This window comes from Watersipora subatra, chromosome 2 (assembly GCF_963576615.1).
Source record: "Watersipora subatra chromosome 2, tzWatSuba1.1, whole genome shotgun sequence".
NCBI lineage: Eukaryota > Metazoa > Bryozoa > Gymnolaemata > Cheilostomatida > Watersiporidae > Watersipora > Watersipora subatra.
Genome location: NC_088709.1, coordinates 42,213,571 through 42,233,790, shown reverse-complemented (window position 1 = coordinate 42,233,790; position 20,220 = coordinate 42,213,571). Strand labels below are relative to the sequence as shown.

Here is a 20,220-nt window from a genome sequence, read left to right as displayed (position 1 = left end):
TACGATAAGTTTTATATTGAGCTTTGTATTGGCCTTTCAATTCATGTGAGAACATACGTGACAAGACGATAACCAAATTTCGTGGTTAAGTCATCAAAATAAAGAAATTCCAATCTACGGCGGCTTTTCGTTTTTAAGCTTTTAAGAGCTTGTAATCACATTTCCACATATTTGGCACTTAGAAGACATCCGAGTAAGACATGGTGAATCTTTTGATACCTAATAACTGTAATGTGAATTTTGTTGCAAGTCAACCTTTAAGATGAACAGAACTAAAATGGAAACTATGATTGGCTGCATGAGGGCCAGTCAGTGCAACCTAATCACACGTACCAAATTAAATCTTTCTCGATAGCGGGTGGTGGCTAGATGCCAAGTAAGCGACTTTAGAATGTAATGCAGCAGTTTTCTACAAACTGCACAAAACTAAACAAAACCAGAATCATAATCTCCATTTTTAATTTATAATTTAATTTTATAATTTAATTTTTAATTTATCTGTTTAAATTCATAAGGAGTCTAAAAAATGAAAGGTAATGTAAAACTGCCAAATCACATATAAAGCTGTTTGTGCAGCTTTAATATTAAGTTCATAAAACTGAGGTTCTTATACACTATTTTTGCATTTTTTTGTGAGTTCTAAAAGGCTGTTGCATTATTCACTCTGAGTGTTTATATTTAGTACATATTTAGTACAAATATTCAGTGTTTAATAGAAGTGATTAGTAGGTTATCAGATGGTGCGAGATTCCTATTTAGTCATTAATTACTTTCATAAGCAAACCCTTTATTTAGTTGTTACACGGGTAGTCGGGCCCTTTGTGAGAGATTGTCGCTCTGTAATAACTATGCGGCCGACTACCAGATGTAGAGGCAATGAACTTGACCATTTGGCTACACGAAATACAATTGGTTATTGGGCAAATAATCATTACATTCGTTATACCTCTTAAGGCAGTTGCTTGGGGTTAATAACTAGCACTGTTGGCAGATAAAGATTGTTAAGCTGGCCCAATTTGTGATAATTGCTTTGGTAAAGATTCTAGCTTTCTAGGTAAGTTACTCAAGTTCATTAGGTAATTATTCTGTTACCCGTGCAATGCCAGGCCCTTGGTTAGTATTGAACTATTACTGGACGGTTTTAATAAAATATATAATTTGAACCTAAAATAAAACAATGTTTTTCTGTTTGCATGAAATTCTTTTCCTCTCTCCGGATATCTGTAATATTAAAATAACTCCATCTGCAAAAATTTTTCCATTGGCTTGATAGCTTGGAAAGCATCTATAACTGTGGAAAACTTTCTGGTTCTTCTCTACATAGTATGGTGAGAAATGGGTATGAGTGCGCTTCATGTTATATTATATATAGTTATATGTTATATAACTATATATTGATCTATCTTATTGATCTATCTTATTCTAGACTGACTGAGTCATAAGACATGATTAATATATGAGCCTGTATGACAAGAGAATAGTCAATGACCTCTAATCTAGAAACCTGGCTATGTGCTGGATGAAACAGATTTTATAAGATCTCTAGCTCACCAATTTCTAAATTTTTCCCCATGATTTTTTCACAAGAAAATACTACGGTTTCAGTGAGAGCAACACTTAGAATAATTCCTGCTACGGTTGACAAGACGAGATGCAGTGTTTACAGAGATTTTATTAATTACTTTTGGAAAAAATTTCATAAAACCTCAGGGTCAAAATAAAATGTAGTTCAATACTCAAACGGGAGCAGTACAACCGCAATCAACTATTTAGGTATAGAGAACTCAAGCTAATGTAGGTTAAGATCAGGTTCTCCTAAACTGATCGCTCACCATCGATAATATATACAATAGATTTGATTGGTCAAATGAAGTGAGCACCTTTGGCTTTCAAATTTAGCTTGTGAACTATTTTTATACAGTATTTAGCCTAGTTTACAGCAAAATGCATTACATAAGTGATGGCGTGTACGTTTTCCGCGCAGCCATATTTTATAGGTCAGATATAAACATGTTGCTGATCCAGCCCAATGAGATCCGAATTGACAATATTTGGGCATATAAAATAAACGACTCAATAGAATTGTTGCTCTGTTACAACACAGAATAAAGAGCAACTTAAGATACATATATAAGTGCAAAAACGTGTAGACTATGATAATATAGAATATTGTAATAATGATGATACAAGTGCATTTGCAAATAATATTTCTAATAAGCTCGAAGAGGCTAGTCACTGCCTTCCCCATAGTGTCTGTACTCTGACTTCAGTTCATACATATTCTTATGAGGAGCCTTGAGGTTGTACTTGCAGATGTCCTTCAATATTTCTTTTAGATGGGGCTAAAACAGGAAGCATTCTAAATATCAAAACAAACCTTCACTGCTATGGTAAAGGGATGACAAACATAAATAGTTCAGCATCAACATGCCTATGTGTGAAGAGACATACACGTACCATGAAATCAGATGTAATAATCAAAACAATTAAAAGATTAATTGAGCAACACAAACAACAGAGCAAATTAATAAATGCGAAAAGAGAATGTCTCATCCTTCCATTTTGACTAGAGTCTCATAGCGGTGTCATCCATGTATACAACTAAGCTCCATATCACGCTGCTTATAAACGCTATACTAGTGGTTTTAGCCTTATATTCATTGTACTATTAAACAGAAATAATAAATGAATTATAAACCTTCAGTGATTAAAATTAAGCCCCAACCTTTGGCATTTCTCAAAGTATGTGTGTATGTGTGTCCCTCCAGCTATAGCTAATATTAGAATAGCTGTAGCTGGACAACGCTGACACAACGTCATGGTATACATCATTAGAAGCCTAGTGCTTATTAACTAGCTTACTGGAACTTTCCATTGGCAATGTGCCAGGCTTATAGCGCGTGGCAACTGTCATTACTTCTCATCGTTTATAAGCTGATTTTTAATACCATTTTCTATTGGCAATGTGCCAGGCTAATAGCAAGTGACAGGCAACTCTCATCATGTCTCCTTGTTTATAAGCTGACTTTTAATACCCGGGCAACGCCGGGAGGCACAGCTAGTTATAACTAAAAATCAAACATGGTGAATAACTGCTATTAATGTAGGACAATTTGTGTCGCAGCGTCTGGACATATTTAAAGACTGAATAAATCAAATTGTTTAGCATGGAATTAATAGCAAGAAACTGAGTTCGCTATCGCAAAGAAAGCAGCTACAACACGAAAGAGCTTCTCAGTTGTAATAATCACAAAAAAACATATTTAAAGTAAATTACAAAACATTTGGAAATAATTTGAAATTAATTTTTAAACTAGAGAGAGAGTAAAAGAAATTTGTAATACACGGAAAGGCTGAATGGTTTATGATGTAATAGCAGCTGCTAAGCAGTTGCTAAACATTGAGCTCTGATTCATGCCGATCATTTGGTATATTATAAAAGTTCTATAATATAGATGTTTGCAGCTGTTATAAGGCTGGAACTGTTTATTGTTTCTACAAAAATAATGATATCCAATACCCAATGATCGACATGAATCAGAGCTCAATGTTTCCAAATTTTGAACATTGATGGGCAGACTGTTTACTAGCCCAAAACCTTATATTGGATGGAGGCAGAAGGACATCCCCCACTTAATAACATATGCTTGATTGAGTTCTTAGGCTGTATGAGGTGAAACCTTGATAGTAGAGAGCAGTTGGTACTTTTTCTAACTAAACACACCTGGAAGAGGGTCCTATCAGTTGACCGTTTTAAAATGCATGTCTCAGCTGATCATCACATTAATAGCAGGTCTGTATCTAGTTCATAACACACAACTAATGCTGGTTCACACTATATCACAATATGTTGACGTTCATCACACAATACATCTGTAGACGTCTGTGACTACCATGTTCGCACTATCACAAACCCATCTACATTTACACCGTCGAATAGTCCCCGACATACTTTTCTCATTAAACAATGCGGTTGCTAAAACGATGAAATACGAGTACCATAGGAATAATCAAGAAGGGAAATATAAATGTAGATATAGCAATCCATCACAGCAAATCGCTATTGCCAAAGTGGTGCACATTAAACAAGATTGTCACGGACGCCTGGTGAAATATCGGAAAATTTTGACAGCTGAAATGTTTTCCGACATACCTGTGCTGCCACGGCGATGCCATTGGTTTATGGCGCACATAGCCGATAAATAGCCGTTGAGAGAACATGCTGTGATACAGTGTGAACTAGGTTTTATAACATTTAAATACCGACACGTTTGTTATCAACTGCAACACCAGAGCAGAAGAGGTTCCAAAAGTAGAATGATAAAGAACGGTATAAGAAATAGAGACATTATATCCTCTGGCAAAAAACGTTTGAGGATTAGTGATATAATATCGTTCACTTGTGCAAAACACTGCCGAAGCTAAACCAAACTAACCATCGGTTGTTTGGTGAGCGCGTGGAGGTCCTTCAGAGCATAGTACTGGTGTTTCTCAAATGCTTTAAACAAGAGCTCCTTGACATGCGCAGCATCATCGCGAGATCTCTTGCCATCTGCCTTCTTCCTTGCTTCATGCTCAGCCTGATTAATACAATATCCTTCACATTCTCCATACAAGTTTTTTCTAACACAAGCCTTGAATATGCACATAACAGCAAGCTCCAGCTAGACAAGAAGTCTTATATACCCTAGGGCACTTATATTTCGCTAGTATTTAGTTTCATCAGTAGCACACAGAGTAAAATTTCGCCGCAACTTAAATTCGCAGCTCTGATGAGTGCGAAAATATAGTGATGTGAAAATAAATGCAGTGGAACAAACATAATTAGATTCCCCAGGTTCGGTTCACCGATGAAAAGTTTTTTCAATTTGGGACTTGTTTGAAAATGTGTGAACCGCAGGTAGAATTGTGTGGCCGAGATCGATAATGCAATTTGATCACTTGCTGCCATTTGTCTCTTGGACTATTAATGAACAAAGCTATTTAATTCCGCGTTTTCGCTCATTAATTATGATAGTTTAGTTTCGCTCATGAAATTTTCGCGAGAGGACGACTCCGCAAAAACGCGAAAGTTAGATGAGGCGAATACATAAGTGTCCTAGGGTAAGATTTAGCTCTAGGTTGTAAAGGCATATAATTGAGCTTTAATAATTGTAGATTAGAAAGGCTAGTGATTGGATAACTCTAGATAATAGAAGTTTATGACTAACTCTATGTCGTAGTCAGGGTTTATATTTTATAATTTCAAACTTCAAAAGCCTATGGCAGGCTAAAACATACGTGACAGTAACAGTGTGGCCAAATGTTTCAAAGAACAGACATGTATATCTTCATCTGAGACAATGTTCTAAACAAATAAATTATAAGACAAGAAGTTGTGGAGGACAATTATGAACGCACACTACTGGCGTTATGGCTATGTAACAGACTATTCACTGGTCTAACTAAACACTTTAACAATAATATTATTACAATATAAATATTTAATACACTTAATATTAATTTAATACAAATAGTTAATACACTTTATCACACTGACGATAAAATGACTAAAGGACAGACTGAGGGCACATTTGAGGGTGGCATCTGACATCTGAAATTGGTTTTGATAGAAAACCAAATAGTAAGAGGTATCATTATACAAACTATTTAAAACTCTTGAGCACACCTACAGGCATGGAGAAATTAAAACAAAATTAATTTTATTCATTGTTATTATGGTTTCCTGGATTGTCTATGAACAATATTAGGGAAATAACTCGACTGAAGGAAGTTATATGTAAGAGAGGAAGAAGATAAGTAAGAAGGAAGTCAGGTAAAAGGGAAGGAAGTCAGGTAAGAGGGAAGGATGTCAGGTAAGAGGGAAGGAAGTCAGGTAAAAGGGAAGGAAATAAGATAAGAGGGGGAAGATAGGTAAAAGAGAAAAAAGAATAACTGAAAGTTTTGCATGAAAAGTTGCAAAGAAGAGCTTGAAATATTTATGTAACCGAGAATATAAAAAGAAATCCAGCATTATTCAAGACTGACACTCCTCTATTTATCACAAAGGACAGACTGTTGAAGTCGGGTACAATATGTATCAGACAGATGGCCTGTTGGTAATCTGTCAGTTCAAACAGTCCGAGAGAGGATAACGTACTTCACAATTGGCAGCATATTTAGTCCCGCTGCTACCACCCCGAGCAATCTTAGGCAAGATAAAAACCTACACTATTTAGATTGGCTAAAAACAAGGTGCATAGGTTACCTGTAGGTGAAACACAAGTTAAGAACTGAACAGAAACAAGACAAAAAAGTCTTGTCAAGCATGGCAGAAAAAGGAATTAAACACTTGCTTCATTTAAAAATGAAATTTACCACTTACAATATGAGCGTGAGTAGAAACTGGTTTGTACGTGTTCACGGGGTTGTCTATCTGAATGACATATCTTTCAGGTTTGTTACTCTCTTCAACCTGGTGTTTCTTGTACTTAAGGTAATTCTGATCAGCCTGGGGCCTACATTCCATTCTCTGTATAACTTTTCCATCTATGCTTAATCTTCCAGCCTCTATAGATAAATCCAACATATTCAAACCAGCTTGACCCTCAAGTCATACCAGACAGTAGCTGTCAGTAATAGGAATGATCGAAGACTCCGTCCTAGATTAACTATTGTCAGGTAACATGTGACACAGCCTACTCATAGATGAGCAAAATTTGTCCGAGTCATGCAAGGAACAATTGTTGGAGGATCAAGTCATCTGACTCGCCCTCGAGTGGAGACAACCTAGTATAACACATGAGTGGCAGCTCATTAGTTTTATAGTTTACAAAGCAACTTATTCGATACATGCGCGTCATTTTATATTTGTCATCATGACAGAATAACAAAACTACACGTATTCAAAAGACAAAACAGTGATGCGATACGATAATGAAGAATACAAAATAAAAAGAATTAACCTTTAAAATAAACTTGCACAAAGATTTGGTATATTTTATCAGAAAGTATGTTTCTATCATTTGTGATTGTTTTTGTTGTTTGAGGTGATCTGACTGCCAGGATGTTTCAAGATTAAAATCGACAAAACTTGGTCATAAATAAAATGCTCGAATCAACCGAAAGTGCAATTACAATGTCTATAGTTGCAAAAAGACTGACAGAATAGAGACGCAAAGTAAATGTTAAAACAATCAGAATAAGATTATGTGCAAAACGAGGTCACTAGTTGTTATCCCTGTAATAGTTGACATCAGCTATTACTTTCAAGCTGTAGCATTACGTGTCTCTACACAGTCGATCTCTTTGCAACTATAGACATCATAATCACACTTTCATTTGATCTGAGCATTTTAACTGTAATCAGTTTTCATCAATTTTAATCTTGAAACATCCTGGCAGTCAGATGAACTCAAACATTAAAAAACATAATGATGGAAAAATACTAATACTTTCTGATAAAATCTACTAAAACTCCGTACCAATTCATCTTTAAAGTCAAACACTCATAATAAGAATGTCAAAAAAATGACTATTGCAAACAGATAGTGGCTCGTGCTTACAAGATTTCCTGTTTGGGAGCCCAACCAGGAATCTCTGTTAGCTGGTTTAGCCTAACAAGGAATATGTTAGCTGTGGTGGCCCAACCAGGAATCTGTTAGCTGGTTTAGCCTAACAAGGAATATGTTAGCTGTGGTGGCCCGACCAGGAATCTGTTAGCTGATTTAGCTTAACAAGGAATATGTTAGCTGTGGTGGCCCGACCAGGAATCTGTTAGCTGGTTTAGCCTAACAAGGAATATGTTAGCTGTGGTGGCCCGACCAGGAATCTGTTAGCTGGTTTAGCCTAACAAGGAATATGTTAGCTGTGGTGGCCCCACCAGAAATCTGTTAGCTGGTTTAGCCTAACAAGGAATATGTTAGCTGTGGTGGCCCAACAAGGAATCTGTTGGCTGGTTTAGCCTAACAAGGAATATGTTAGCTGTGGTGGCCCGACCAGGAATCTGTTAGCTGGTTTAGCCTAACAAGGAATATGTTAGCTGTGGTGGCCCAACCAGGAATCTGTTAGCTGGTTTAGCCTAACAAGGAATATGTTAGCTGTGGTGGCCCGACCAGGAATCTGTTAGCTGATTTAGCTTAACAAGGAATATGTTAGCTGTGGTGGCCCGACCAGGAATCTGTTAGCTGGTTTAGCCTAACAAGGAATATGTTAGCTGTGGTGGCCCGACCAGGAATCTGTTAGCTGGTTTAGCCTAACAAGGAATATGTTAGCTGTGGTGGCCCCACCAGAAATCTGTTAGCTGGTTTAGCCTAACAAGGAATATGTTAGCTGTGGTGGCCCAACAAGGAATCTGTTGGCTGGTTTAGCCTAACAAGGAATATGTTAGCTGTGGTGGCCCAACCAGGAATCTGTTAGCTGGTTTAGCCTAACAAGGAATATGTTAGCTGTGGTGGCCCAACCAGGAATCTGTTAGCTGGTTTAGCCTAACAAGGAATATGTTAGCTGTGGTGGCCAAACAAGAAATCTCTGTTAGCTGATGTGGTCCATACTGAGTGTGCATTATAAAAAGGTAATATTTCCTCCGATAAGAGGCGTGTCCATCCAAAACCATGTTCACAAGTTGGGGAAAAAATTGCCTTTGAACAAGATTCAAACTTGTAACTTTCGGTTGATAGACTATCTCTCTATTTTTGTCACATTCAGGAATACTTGTGCAGCTAGTTATTACATCTGAGGATCTGCCTACCAGAGGATTAGTTATTATAAAAAGAAGGAATGTGGAATTGAATTGGACAGAGATCCAATAGCTACGAGACATCTCAAATCTATGTGAAGCACATCTCAGCTAAAATAAGAATAGAGCCAATGCTGATACACATACCATAAAACCTGTAATTGTGTAAACCTCTAGTGTACCGAATGCATTGCTGTCAAGTTTCTTTCATACTGCAGTTAGCCACTACGTCTGTCTCGAAGGTAAGAGCTCCATACAGTACTGTACCTAGTCATATTACATTTTATTGCAGATCATACCCTCTAAATAGGTATTAGTTATTGTGTGAGTGTAGGTACTGAACTACGACAATTAAAAATGCGGTTTTATCGTAATATCCTGTTTTAGATGGTTTTCTCATATAATGGGAATAGATTAATTTTTGTATTTAGCTATTTATATAGGAAATAATGCATTGCGATACGGGAACAATGACAGACAAGCTCAGTTCCAGAATGCATCAAGCTCGTATGTTGACGTATGACTGTAAAGACAAGTTTAATTGTAAAATGTATACCAGTGATGTAATTGTAAAGTTGTCTTCTCTTCACTGCCCAGGGTTGACAAGTCCCATCAGATGTTGATGCATATTGACACGTAAGCATTATAGGAAGTTCAAATGAAGACAATGCCTTAGCTATCAAAGTTAGCCTGGGCATGGCTCTCTTGTGGGGTGGGGGAAGAAAGAGAGCCTGGGACACATAGCAACACCCAAGGAAGACAAATTTAAAAGTCGACTTCTGCAGTCGCTAATATAACAATCGTTATTTCCGAAGGAGTATCATGTGACGGTCTTATTTATGATCTACGTGAGTATTATGTATTATTTTAATCTGAATTGGCAAACAAACAAACGCAGGTTGGTAAGTATGAAATGTTGGTTGCATAATAAATCAATCACCGGAGTTATATTATTTCATGTTTAATTAAATGTGTTTTGATTTAATTATAATAAAAAAATAAATCAATTAAATAAAAAAATGTCACAATAACAATACAAACATAGCAAACGAATAGCAATAGAACAACAAAAATAAACCACACGCTGCTAGTAAAGAAAAGTTTATCTAGTAAAAAGTAATCTGTTTTATTTTACTCGCAAGTAATATGATTACTCGCGACAGTTATTATGAACAACTCGGACCTACCACTTCAAAACAGTGCCATCTGAAAACAAATACTCTTTCCGAAGCCAGTAGGAAAAACTATAAATTGGCCAAAACCTGTAATAACATGTTGTAAAGCTTGAGACTGTTCCGGTCTAAGTGTGACTATGCCTAGCTTTGATAGATGATTTTTGAATCGCTCCATTTTTTTACCATGATATGAAACTGCAAACGTGAAACCGCGAGAGAATAGTAACCTATGGTTCTAATCGTTTTGTTATCAAACAGGGTTTTACGTAACCACCCAGCCTATTGAAAACATAGAACCTTTTATTAGATCAAGTCACGTGACTGTGACGATAGGCTTTTAAACGCGCCACATCCAATACATCATGAGATCTGAATCTATCGACGCGCTTCCATTAGTAACAGTCTGAGCGTCATATGTAACATATGTCGCTCGTTTTGCAGAAGTTACTTTATCTTTTTTTCGCTATGTGTCCCAGGCTCTCTTTCTACCCCCCTCAAGAGAGCCATGCCCAGGCTATATCAAAGTAAACAGTGATTGATACAGCAATCATGTGAATCAACCTACACTTTTGACCAGAATAAACAATTTTGCAAAATAACAATGAAGAGATACATGTAAAGTAGATGGAAATACCTGTCTGTCCAAGAACAGCAAGATGCTGTTTGTACTGTGGTGTAATGATGACCTTGTGTGTAGTTGGGGTGGATTCTTGGGGCTGCTTTAATCTATCGTCTAATGAGTACAATATTTCCGTCTTCCCGCTCTTACTGCAACGACAAACACTAAAACTGAAACCTAGCTAATCGCTTAGATTGGTTCACCCATCAGTAACAAGAGTGCGACTTTCCATCTTACAAATCGGTAGTTGCAGCTGGATGCATGTTGCATGTGAACTTGACATACTTCGTAACAAACACCTGTGTATTTATTGAAAAATTTAGCAGATATTTCTAGGAATCACTTGTGCATGAAATATGGGCTATAAATTTCCTTCTTTTTGTTGACAAGTTCATATGATATGACACAGCAATCAAATCTACACTCCGGGTATATCTGTAAAGCTATGCAAGTTAATCCTGGATTATTTTAGAAAGATGAATACCTAATAACCAATGTATAGTAATGTGAACCTCCTATAGCTTGAGACTCATAGATCAGACTCTGACATGTCCCCAACTAATACTGCTGCTACACGAACCACTTGAAACTCATAGATCAGCCTCTGACATGTCCCCAACTAACACTGCTGCTACACGAACCACTTGACACTCGTAGATCAGACTCTGACATGTCCCCAACAAATACTGCTGCTACACGAACCACTTGACATTCGTAGATCAGACTCTGACATGTCCCCAACTAATACTGCTGCTACACGAACCACTTGACACTCGTAGATCAGACTCTGACATGTCCCCAACTAATACTGCTGCTACACGAACCACTTGAGACTCATAGATCAGACTCTGACATGTCCCCAACTAATACTGCTGCTACATGATCTACATAAAGGTGACCCAGCTTGAAGGGCTCTATAGAAAAACACTTTTCTTCTCAAGCCCTACACGAGTGGCCTAGCAACCGAGTTGCTCTGTGTGTGTATCACTAGGTTTTTGCTTCATGTGAAAAAGAGAAAATGTTGTGTGAACCTGCTGTTTAGTTTGAAAAAGTTTTTGTGATCAGTCTCTAGCAGAAGACCTCCTTTCCGGTGGCTAATTTCAGCTAAAAATGCAACATGTTTAAAGGTTGACTTGCAACAAAATTCACATTACAGGTATTTGATATCAAAAGATTCGCCATGTCTTACTCTGTGTAGTAGGTGCAAAATGAGTGGGAATGTGATTACAAGCTTTTAAAAGCTAAAAAAACGAACAGAAAATCGCAGCCACACGAGACAGCCGTAGTTTGGACTCTTTTTCCAAAACGACTCAAATGTGACGTAGTTGTGGGAGATGGTTCCTGTTTACACTTTCATGCAACCTTACTCGTCAAAATATTTTAACAAATATACTTCACACATTCAATAAACCCATGTTTATTGTTCTTGTGCGTCAATTTTATCGTCATGGTAATGCTGTCACTTTTAGCAGTGATATCTTATAGCTTACCATAAAAATTCATTTAATTTTTCAACCTTACTTCAAAGGAGTACATATCATTGTCTGATAATCATGACGAGCCTGTTGGTTACCTGTGATAATCGAAAAGTGCTGCAAAAATTATTGGCCAAGTATTGGGTCACATGATCAGATTACGACTTGCCGATTAGATCAAGCCGAAACAAAACTGTAAAGTAGCGCGCATCTATATTTGATACGGGTCTTCGGTAAAACCCGAAGTGGTTGTCATAAACTAGTGCTACGATAAGTTTTATATTGAGCTTTTTATTGGCTTTTCAAATTACGTGAGAACAACACGTGACAAGACAATAACCAAACTGTCATGACTACGTCAGAGAAATAAACAAATTCCAATCTACGGCGGCTTTTCGTTTTTAAGCTTTTAACAGCTTGTAATCCCATTTCCACGTATTTGGCACCTACAACACAATAGAGTAAGACATGGTGAATCTTTTGATACCAAATAACTGTAATGTGAATTTTGTTGCAAGTCAACCTTTAAAGTTATTAAAATGTCATACCCCTAATTTTAAGAATATTTAAGCTGCCCTTGCAATAAAAGTTAATTTTGCCTATTGCATTTTGTAATGTTCAGGAAATAGAGAGAAGGAAAGATGAGAAGAGAAAGAAAAAGATAGAAAGAAAAATAGTGAGATAAAGAGACAAATCAAAAGAAATTAAGAGGGATAGGAGGAGATAGAGAAAAGATAGATAGTGAAAAAATATAGAAAGAGATAAAGCAATTTGTTGGATATCTCAGTAAACTCCAAGGCACACATTTTCTGGATGATATTGTATGCTCATATGTTAAGTGCTGTTTCATATTACATATACACGCAACTGTATACATAATATATGTATATATATCCGATTACGTTTATATATACGTAATTAAGTTCTTTGCAAAGATTTTATTAATGAAATATTTAAAGATAGTCATCTTCATCTCTTCCCGAAATACCTTGGAGTCAAATAACCAGCAAAACAAATTATGTTGCAAGGGAAACCTTTTCGCCCCATTGAATCCTTAAACGCTACAAAGACTAATTTTAGGAAACCCAATGCTAAACAACAGTCAAACCTCAACTTACAATCACCTCCACATATCAGTTTGTGGAGGTGATTGTAAGTTGAGGTTACATATCTGCCCATGTTTTAAGTTGATTACAACTTAAAACATGGGCAGATATCTTTCTTGACCTACAAACTAGTTATAAACTTCCAGCATATGATGTTCCTGAAACATTGTAGTTTTGTAAATCAGTACACTCATACGAAGTTCGTCTCTATATACATTTGCTCTACATGCATGTCGATCGACTAATATTTAACAGTGCTTTATATTTCCAAATATTTAGTTTTAAAATTATGGATCACAAGAAGACCAGGGTGAATAGTAATCCTGGCAACGGAGACAAAAGGTAATGCTTCCCTTAGACTTGATAACTAATGGTTGTTTGAACAAAACCTTGTTAGGCTATCTGCATGAACTAACCAACCTATGCTGACCATCTATCTACAGGTATGAACTAAAGGACCAATCTAGCTAATCTATCTGTATGAACTAAAGGACCAATCTAGCTCAGCTATCTGTATGAACTAACAGGCCAATCTAGCTAATCTATCTGTATGAAAGAGCAAAAAACTTTCTCCCTATCTGCATGAACTAGTGGACACTCACTGCTAATCTACCAGTTGATTCACAGCACTTTCGTAGTCATCTGTATAAACTAGTAGACAAAACCAATGAAAGACAACAAAAAACTGGCTAGTCCTATCTTGTAGGGGTGATACTCGTTAACTAGTCTTCAGAGGCTCAGCTACTAGTCTCACTTACTCCAGAACCAAATTAAAAGTAAAAATAATAACAGAAGATCTTAGGCTACAACTAAGTAGGCATTTAAACAGTCTATTAAGATTATATAAGACTTACAAAGTAACCTTGAGCATTGTATATAACGCATATCACAAAATATGACCTTTGCATTTATATGACACATGAAATGCCACACACTAAAGTGCAAGAAAAACTGACAGAAGTGGATTAGGTGATTAACCTCGACATATGCATAAATTGACACAGTTACTGATAATCATAGTTACTAGTTAAACAGCTTGAAAATGTTTAAGACTGACCTGGATGGTATCATTGAGATTTGGCCTAAGACCCCGTTAGCCTTCTTCATCTTCTCTGCTACATATTTAGGCACCTTCAAAAATTACAGGACACCAATTAATAAATGTGACAAAACATCACATTCCCTCTTTCTTATAAAATATAGGCTACAATTATTATCGACATAATTTATAGATAATATTGTCCAACATTATTTTATATATCTTAATCTTTTCATTACCTAGAATAAACTGAAAATATTGTGTCATCCTTTTACGCCGTAAATCCTAGCTCGATATCATGTAACAATCTTATCTCGATATCATGCAAACAGTGTCAAAGTTTTAATTTGGTTGCTACATAGACATTTTACTATCTACTAAGCCAGACAAGGGTAACATATCAGATTGATAACAATCAAGAAAAAAACTTTGGGAAAGTTTTTATTGGAATTTATGTGAGATATATGTAACTACTATTTGGCCTAACATTGACCGATTGCTATATATATATATATATATATATATATATATATATATATATATATATATATATATATATGAGCAATCTTAATCGTGGTAATCAATAGTAATATCAATGATATACAGCCCAATGGGGCTGTATATCATTGGTCATATATTGCTGTTGCACATCAACTACTATGTCAATAATAACTGATCTGCAAACAAATTTTCGTTTTGGTTACAATTCAAATCTGTATTCTGTTTACACTGTTCTACATCGTTAATATGCTAACAAGCAACCGAGTAGCTGACAAAAACTTTATATCTAGAACGAAATCATCTGTAATCGAAGATACCACCCAACTTTTACAACCAAAATACTATTTTGGCTGAAGTTGAATACTGTTATAGATTTAGTTTAGTTATTAGTTTAGAGGTCATATTGTGACTTCCGGTAGACCGTGAGACAACCTCGATGCTGCTTGTGTTATAACTTACATAAATAAATCCTAATAAATACTTGTTTATACCTGACATCTGATCCTGTAATTAATCAAAACTAAAACATGGCGCTGCGAGTAGGGTCACCAAGCACCCTATGATTGAGGTGAACTGTCAGGAGTGAGACATTGTCTCAACAAAGCGTGCCACAGGCAAATCAGTCTATCAATGTAATATTGATCTGACTTTAAACCTCTCAGATAAGTGCAGTATAGTAACCATATAGTATTCTTCAATCTACAGAAATTATGCCAGCAGTAAAACCTCCCAGTGAACTGGATTTCACTAATGCCAGTGAAATGTGGCCTGAGTGAAAAAAGCGTTTTGCCAGATATAGGAGTGCAGCTGACATTGATGCCAAAACAGCCCAGAAACAGGTGGACATACTCATTTTTGTAATGGGGGAAGAAGCTGAAAAAATATTCCTTTTGCTAACAGTAGCACCTGATACTAGTGGTACACCTGCGAATACATTGTATGCCAGAACATTAGCTGCGTTTGATGCATATTTCCAACCCAGAGACTGCTCACTACACTACAGTATACTGTTTTCTAACCGTGTTCAGGGTAATCATGAATCTAATGAGGAATACATTAGGGCGCTATATGAGTTAGTCACCAAATGTAATTGGGGAGATGAACAACAAGTGTCTGTGTTGAGAACAAGAATCTTGGCTGGTATAAAAGATAAAGAGTTATCCAGGGAGTTGCAATTAGATGACCGTGTGACTTTAGATGCAATTAAATCAAAAATGAGGGCCAAAGAAATAATTCTCAAGCATCAGAGAGAGGAAGTAGATGGGCTAGGCAGCTCTAGCAGCTCAGTAGTAAATTCAGTAGGCCTAGGTGCTGAAGGAGGAGTGGCACCAGTGAATGCAATAAACCGAAAGTGGAAAGGTCAAACGACACCTCATTCTGACAAAAAACTGGTTTCTGACTGTAAATATTGTGGGGGTAGCCATGCACAAGGCCGGTGTCCCGCGTATGGAAAGCGGTGTAACACATGCAATCTATTCAATCATTTTGCCCGAGCGTGCAAACAAGGCCGACGACAGAAAAGTGACAATTCTCTAAAAACTCTATCTGTAGAAGTAGATTCTCAATAGGAGGGTAATGCGTATGGAAAGCATCAGGCACTGGCGGTGTCTCTAGGAAACCCAGACTCTGAAGAAGAGAGTGACATTGAATTTTCAGTTTTTAGTGTTAACGGGGGTAATGGGGGTTGGTTCTTAGATATTTCTATTGTGAACAAAATTGTAAAATGTCAAGTTGACACGGGGGCCCAGGTAAGCATTATGGACATGTCTACTTTGAAGAGTTTGGGGGTTAGTCGCATCAAGAGCACTAGGATTTCACTACTGGGTTTTGGGGGCCAACAAATTCGGCCACTCGGTAAAGTCTCATTGCGGGTGACAATCAATAAAAGGGCATGCGAAATGATGTTTTATGTAGTCGATGGTTCAGCGCATCAGAGGACTCTGTTGGGATTACCTGCCATCAAGGATTTGGGGCTCATACCGGGTGTAAATGTAGTAAACGAGCTGTCAATCAGCAATGCTGGTTCTAAAAAATGTGAAGACATTGTGAAAAGTTATGAGTGTTTTCCAGGGTTTGGGTAAGCTTCAAAACGAAATCAAGTTTCAGTTAAAGCCCTCAGCTGTGCCTAAAGCAGTAGCACCTAGAACAATACCACAGGGTATTAGACAAAAGTTCAAAGATGAATTAAACAAACTGGAAAATGATGGCATCATATGTAGGGATGACGAGCCCTCCGAGTGGCTAAGTCCAACAGTAACTGTTAGAAAACCAAATGATAAGATCAGAATATGTTTGGATCCACAGTACTTAAATACTCAATTGATCAGAACACAGTGTCTCATTAGTACCAGCACAGAGATATTTGCTCGTCTACATGGGGCTAAGTATTTCAGTTGTTTAGATGGGAAGCAAGGCTTCCACCAGTTGCCGTTGACTTATGAGTCTTCGAGGCTCACCTGTGTCGTCACACCATACGGTAAGTTTAGATACCTCAGATGCCCTATGGGTATATGTTACGCACCTGAGCTATTTCATGCCAAAATGGTTGACATGTTACAAGGCATTGAGGGAGTAGAGGTATATATCGATGATATTTTGATCCATGCCAAAACGTTAGAGCAGCATAATGATAGGCTACGCCAAGTTTTAGAGAGATGTAAAAGCGCTGGCCTAACCCTAAACAAAGAGAAAAGTGTTTTTGGACAGCAAGTGGTGACTTTTCTAGGTCATGAGTTATCCGAACACGGCGTCCGACCTGGGGCCGACAAGGTAAGTGCTGTGAAGAATATGGTCATACCCACTGATAGCAAAGCAGTTGAGAGGGTACTCGGATTTATAAACTACTTGTCCAAATTCATTCCAGGGCTGTCTGAATTGACTTACCCTTTGAGAGATGTGTGCAAAAAGTCGAAGGAATTTAACTGGGAGATTAAGCAAGCCCAGGCTTTTGAGGCATTGAAAAAGAGTATCCTCGATGCTCCCACTCTTTCTTACTTTGATCCAAACTCTCCAGTCACCCTCTCAGCTGATGCTAGCTCTCATTCTTTGGGAGCCGTACTCCTACAGGATGGTAGGCCCATTGAGTTTGTGGCTAAGTCTCTAACGGAAACCCAACAAAGGTATTCGCAAATCGAGAAGGAGCTGTTGGCTACTGTTTTTGCATGCAAACGATTCCGATATTACTGTTTGGGCAGACATGTCACCATTGCCACAGACCACAAACCGCTGTTGGGTATCATGGAAAAAGAGATAGCCACGCTTTCCCCTAGGCTGGCCGCCATGCGACTGGAGCTGCTAAGTTACTCATTCACGCTGACTTATGTTCCGGGTAAGGACATGGTAATAGCTGATACTCTCTCCAGAACGTGCCCTGCAGGTACAGGGCTGGTAGAAGATCTGGGACCGGATCCGCTTATGCAGGTTTGCAATGTGGTAATTAGATCTGAAGAGACTATGTGTAAGTATGCCCTGGCTACGAGGAATGATGAAGAACTGGCTGTAGTGCCGCAGTTCATCAGGGAAGGGTGGCCAACTGCCAGACGAGCATGCCCAAGTCGGGCTTTACCCTACTGGAGTCTGAGAAATAACCTAGTTGAGGTAGGGGGTATTGTATTTTACGGCAGCAGACTAGTAATTCCGGTAACATTGAGAAATGAGGTTTTAGATACATTACATTCTACTCATCAGGGTATAACTAAAACATTACAACGCGCTCAGACAGCTGTCTTTTGGCCTGGCTTAAGACGGCGGATAGAAGACAAATGCATGGCTTGTGAGCCTTGTCGTACAGTGGAAAGAAAAGGTAAGAAAGAACCACTGATTCCGGTACAGATACCAGATTTCCCATTTCAGAAAGTTGGTGTCGATGTGTTTAGTTTCAAAGGTAAGGAGTACCTTATGGTAGTAGACTATCTTTCCAAATGGCCGGCGACAAAAGAATTGGCGACCACAACTGCTAAAACTGTGGCACAAGCACTATCACAAGTGTTTTCAGATTTTGGGACTCCGCAAGTACTGGTATCAGATAACGGTCCTCAGTTCTCGTCTTCATATTTTAGAGGATACTGTAATTCAAAAGAAATTAAGCATGTCACCAGTTCGCCGCTTCATCCCTCAGGGAACGGCCAAGTTGAGCGAACTATTAAAACGGTAAAGTCGATGATGGGTCGATGTGTTGACTGGTGGGAAGGGTTGACCACTCTCCACAACATGCCGGTTGCAGAGGGCTTGCCTATCCCTGCCCAGCTGCTGCAGGGGCGCTCTCTGCGGGATGGTCTGCCCTCCCAGAAAGTAGGTATCAAGTTCAGACATACGAGTTAGGTGATATCAGATTAGCATTAGGCGAACGCAAAGCTAAGGATAAGTATTACCATGATAGAAAAGCTGGGCCTGAAAAAGAAATGTTTAGATCAAAGCAACAAGTATATTTCAGAACTGCAAAGGATACATGGATACAAGGTGAGATTGTGGATACACATAGTGATAGATCATATTTAGTGAAGACAGCCAACAACATGATATTCAGACGTAATAGTATAGATATACGAAGTAGTCAAGTCAACAGCTCAGGGCCTCCTAAAGAGTTTCCTATGCCCAACAATGATTCAGAAATTATAAAAAATGCAAGTGCTGGGGATCCAAACAGAGTCCGCACAAGCGAACCAGGGGGTTCTGATGAACTGTCGACTAGCATCGCGAGCGCACCGCAAATTGTCCCAGCATCGAGTCCGGTGGTAACGCAGTCTAGATTTGGCAGAGAACTAAAAAGACCTGCGTATTTAGATCAGTATGAGTGTTCATAAGTGGGTCCTGAGCCGTGGTCGGCTGATACCTCATGCTCTTGGGTGGGGTTCCGGGTGCTTGGGTGGGATCCCGTGTTTTACTTAGAGATTATAGTTTTTCTGGGTAGTTAGTAGTTGTAGTTTACTTGTTTGATATTATATTGTTTGACAATCACATTTACAAGTTTGGGTTCTACCTTTTATCTCTGGAAATGGTTTATGGTTTAAACATTTTGGTAGTGAAGGGAGATGTTATAGATTTAGTTTAGTTATTAGTTTAGAGGTCATATTGTGACTTCCGGTAGACCGTGAGACAACCTCGATGCTGCTTGTGTTATAACTTACATAAATAAATCCTAATAAATACTTGTTTATACCTGACATCTGATCCTGTAATTAATCAAAACTAAAACAAATACCACCCTTACACATATCATGTACGCACTAGTCTGAAAAAAACACGAAAACCTCTAGCCCAAAAAAGGGCCATTCGTGAGTAAAACAAAATACAGAAGGACGCAATGAAATATAGTTATGCTGTTGTATAAAACACCAAAACAAGATACAAACAGGGCGTGAAGCCAGACTACAAGATACATACCCAAAATGCAAGTACATAAAATTAAAAAAAATTCACTTACTTTAACCAACCAAACGTTTTTAGCTAACTGATTATCAACTTCTTGCAATTTGTGAGCTTCTATCAGGTTAGCTTTGGAATCCATCACTTTTTATGAATTATAAAACGGATGCGAACTGAATAATCCAAACGCGTCGACACATCATAGAAAGAACGGACAAAAACCTA

General features: G+C 37.9%; 1 protein-coding gene across 1 annotated transcript; it reads right to left on the bottom strand.

Moving 5' to 3' along the window:
- Positions 1–1,654: 1,654 nt before the first annotated feature.
- LOC137387445 (general transcription factor IIF subunit 2-like) lies at positions 1,655–20,187 on the bottom strand. The gene is made up of 6 exons (XM_068073871.1): positions 20,054–20,187; positions 14,149–14,222; positions 10,526–10,659; positions 6,365–6,549; positions 4,437–4,580; positions 1,655–2,342 (listed from the first exon to the last, which is right to left on the bottom strand). The coding sequence occupies exons 1-6, from the start codon at positions 20,135–20,137 to the stop codon at positions 2,229–2,231; spliced, it is 735 nt and encodes a 244-aa protein (XP_067929972.1). The 5' UTR covers positions 20,138–20,187; the 3' UTR covers positions 1,655–2,228.
- Positions 20,188–20,220: the final 33 nt, after the last annotated feature.

Excerpts from the sequence above, each read along its gene's own strand:
- LOC137387445 (XM_068073871.1), bottom strand. The coding sequence starts at position 20,137 with ATGGATTCCAAAGCTAACCTGATAGAAGCTCACAAATTGCAAGAAGTT. Across the intron at positions 6,550-10,525 it reads TGCTGTTCTTGGACAGACAG|AGGCTGGAAGATTAAGCATA; the intron begins GTATTTCCATCT and ends ATTTATCTATAG. Across the intron at positions 2,343-4,436 it reads CGCTCACCAAACAACCGATG|CCCCATCTAAAAGAAATATT; the intron begins GTTAGTTTGGTT and ends TTCCTGTTTTAG.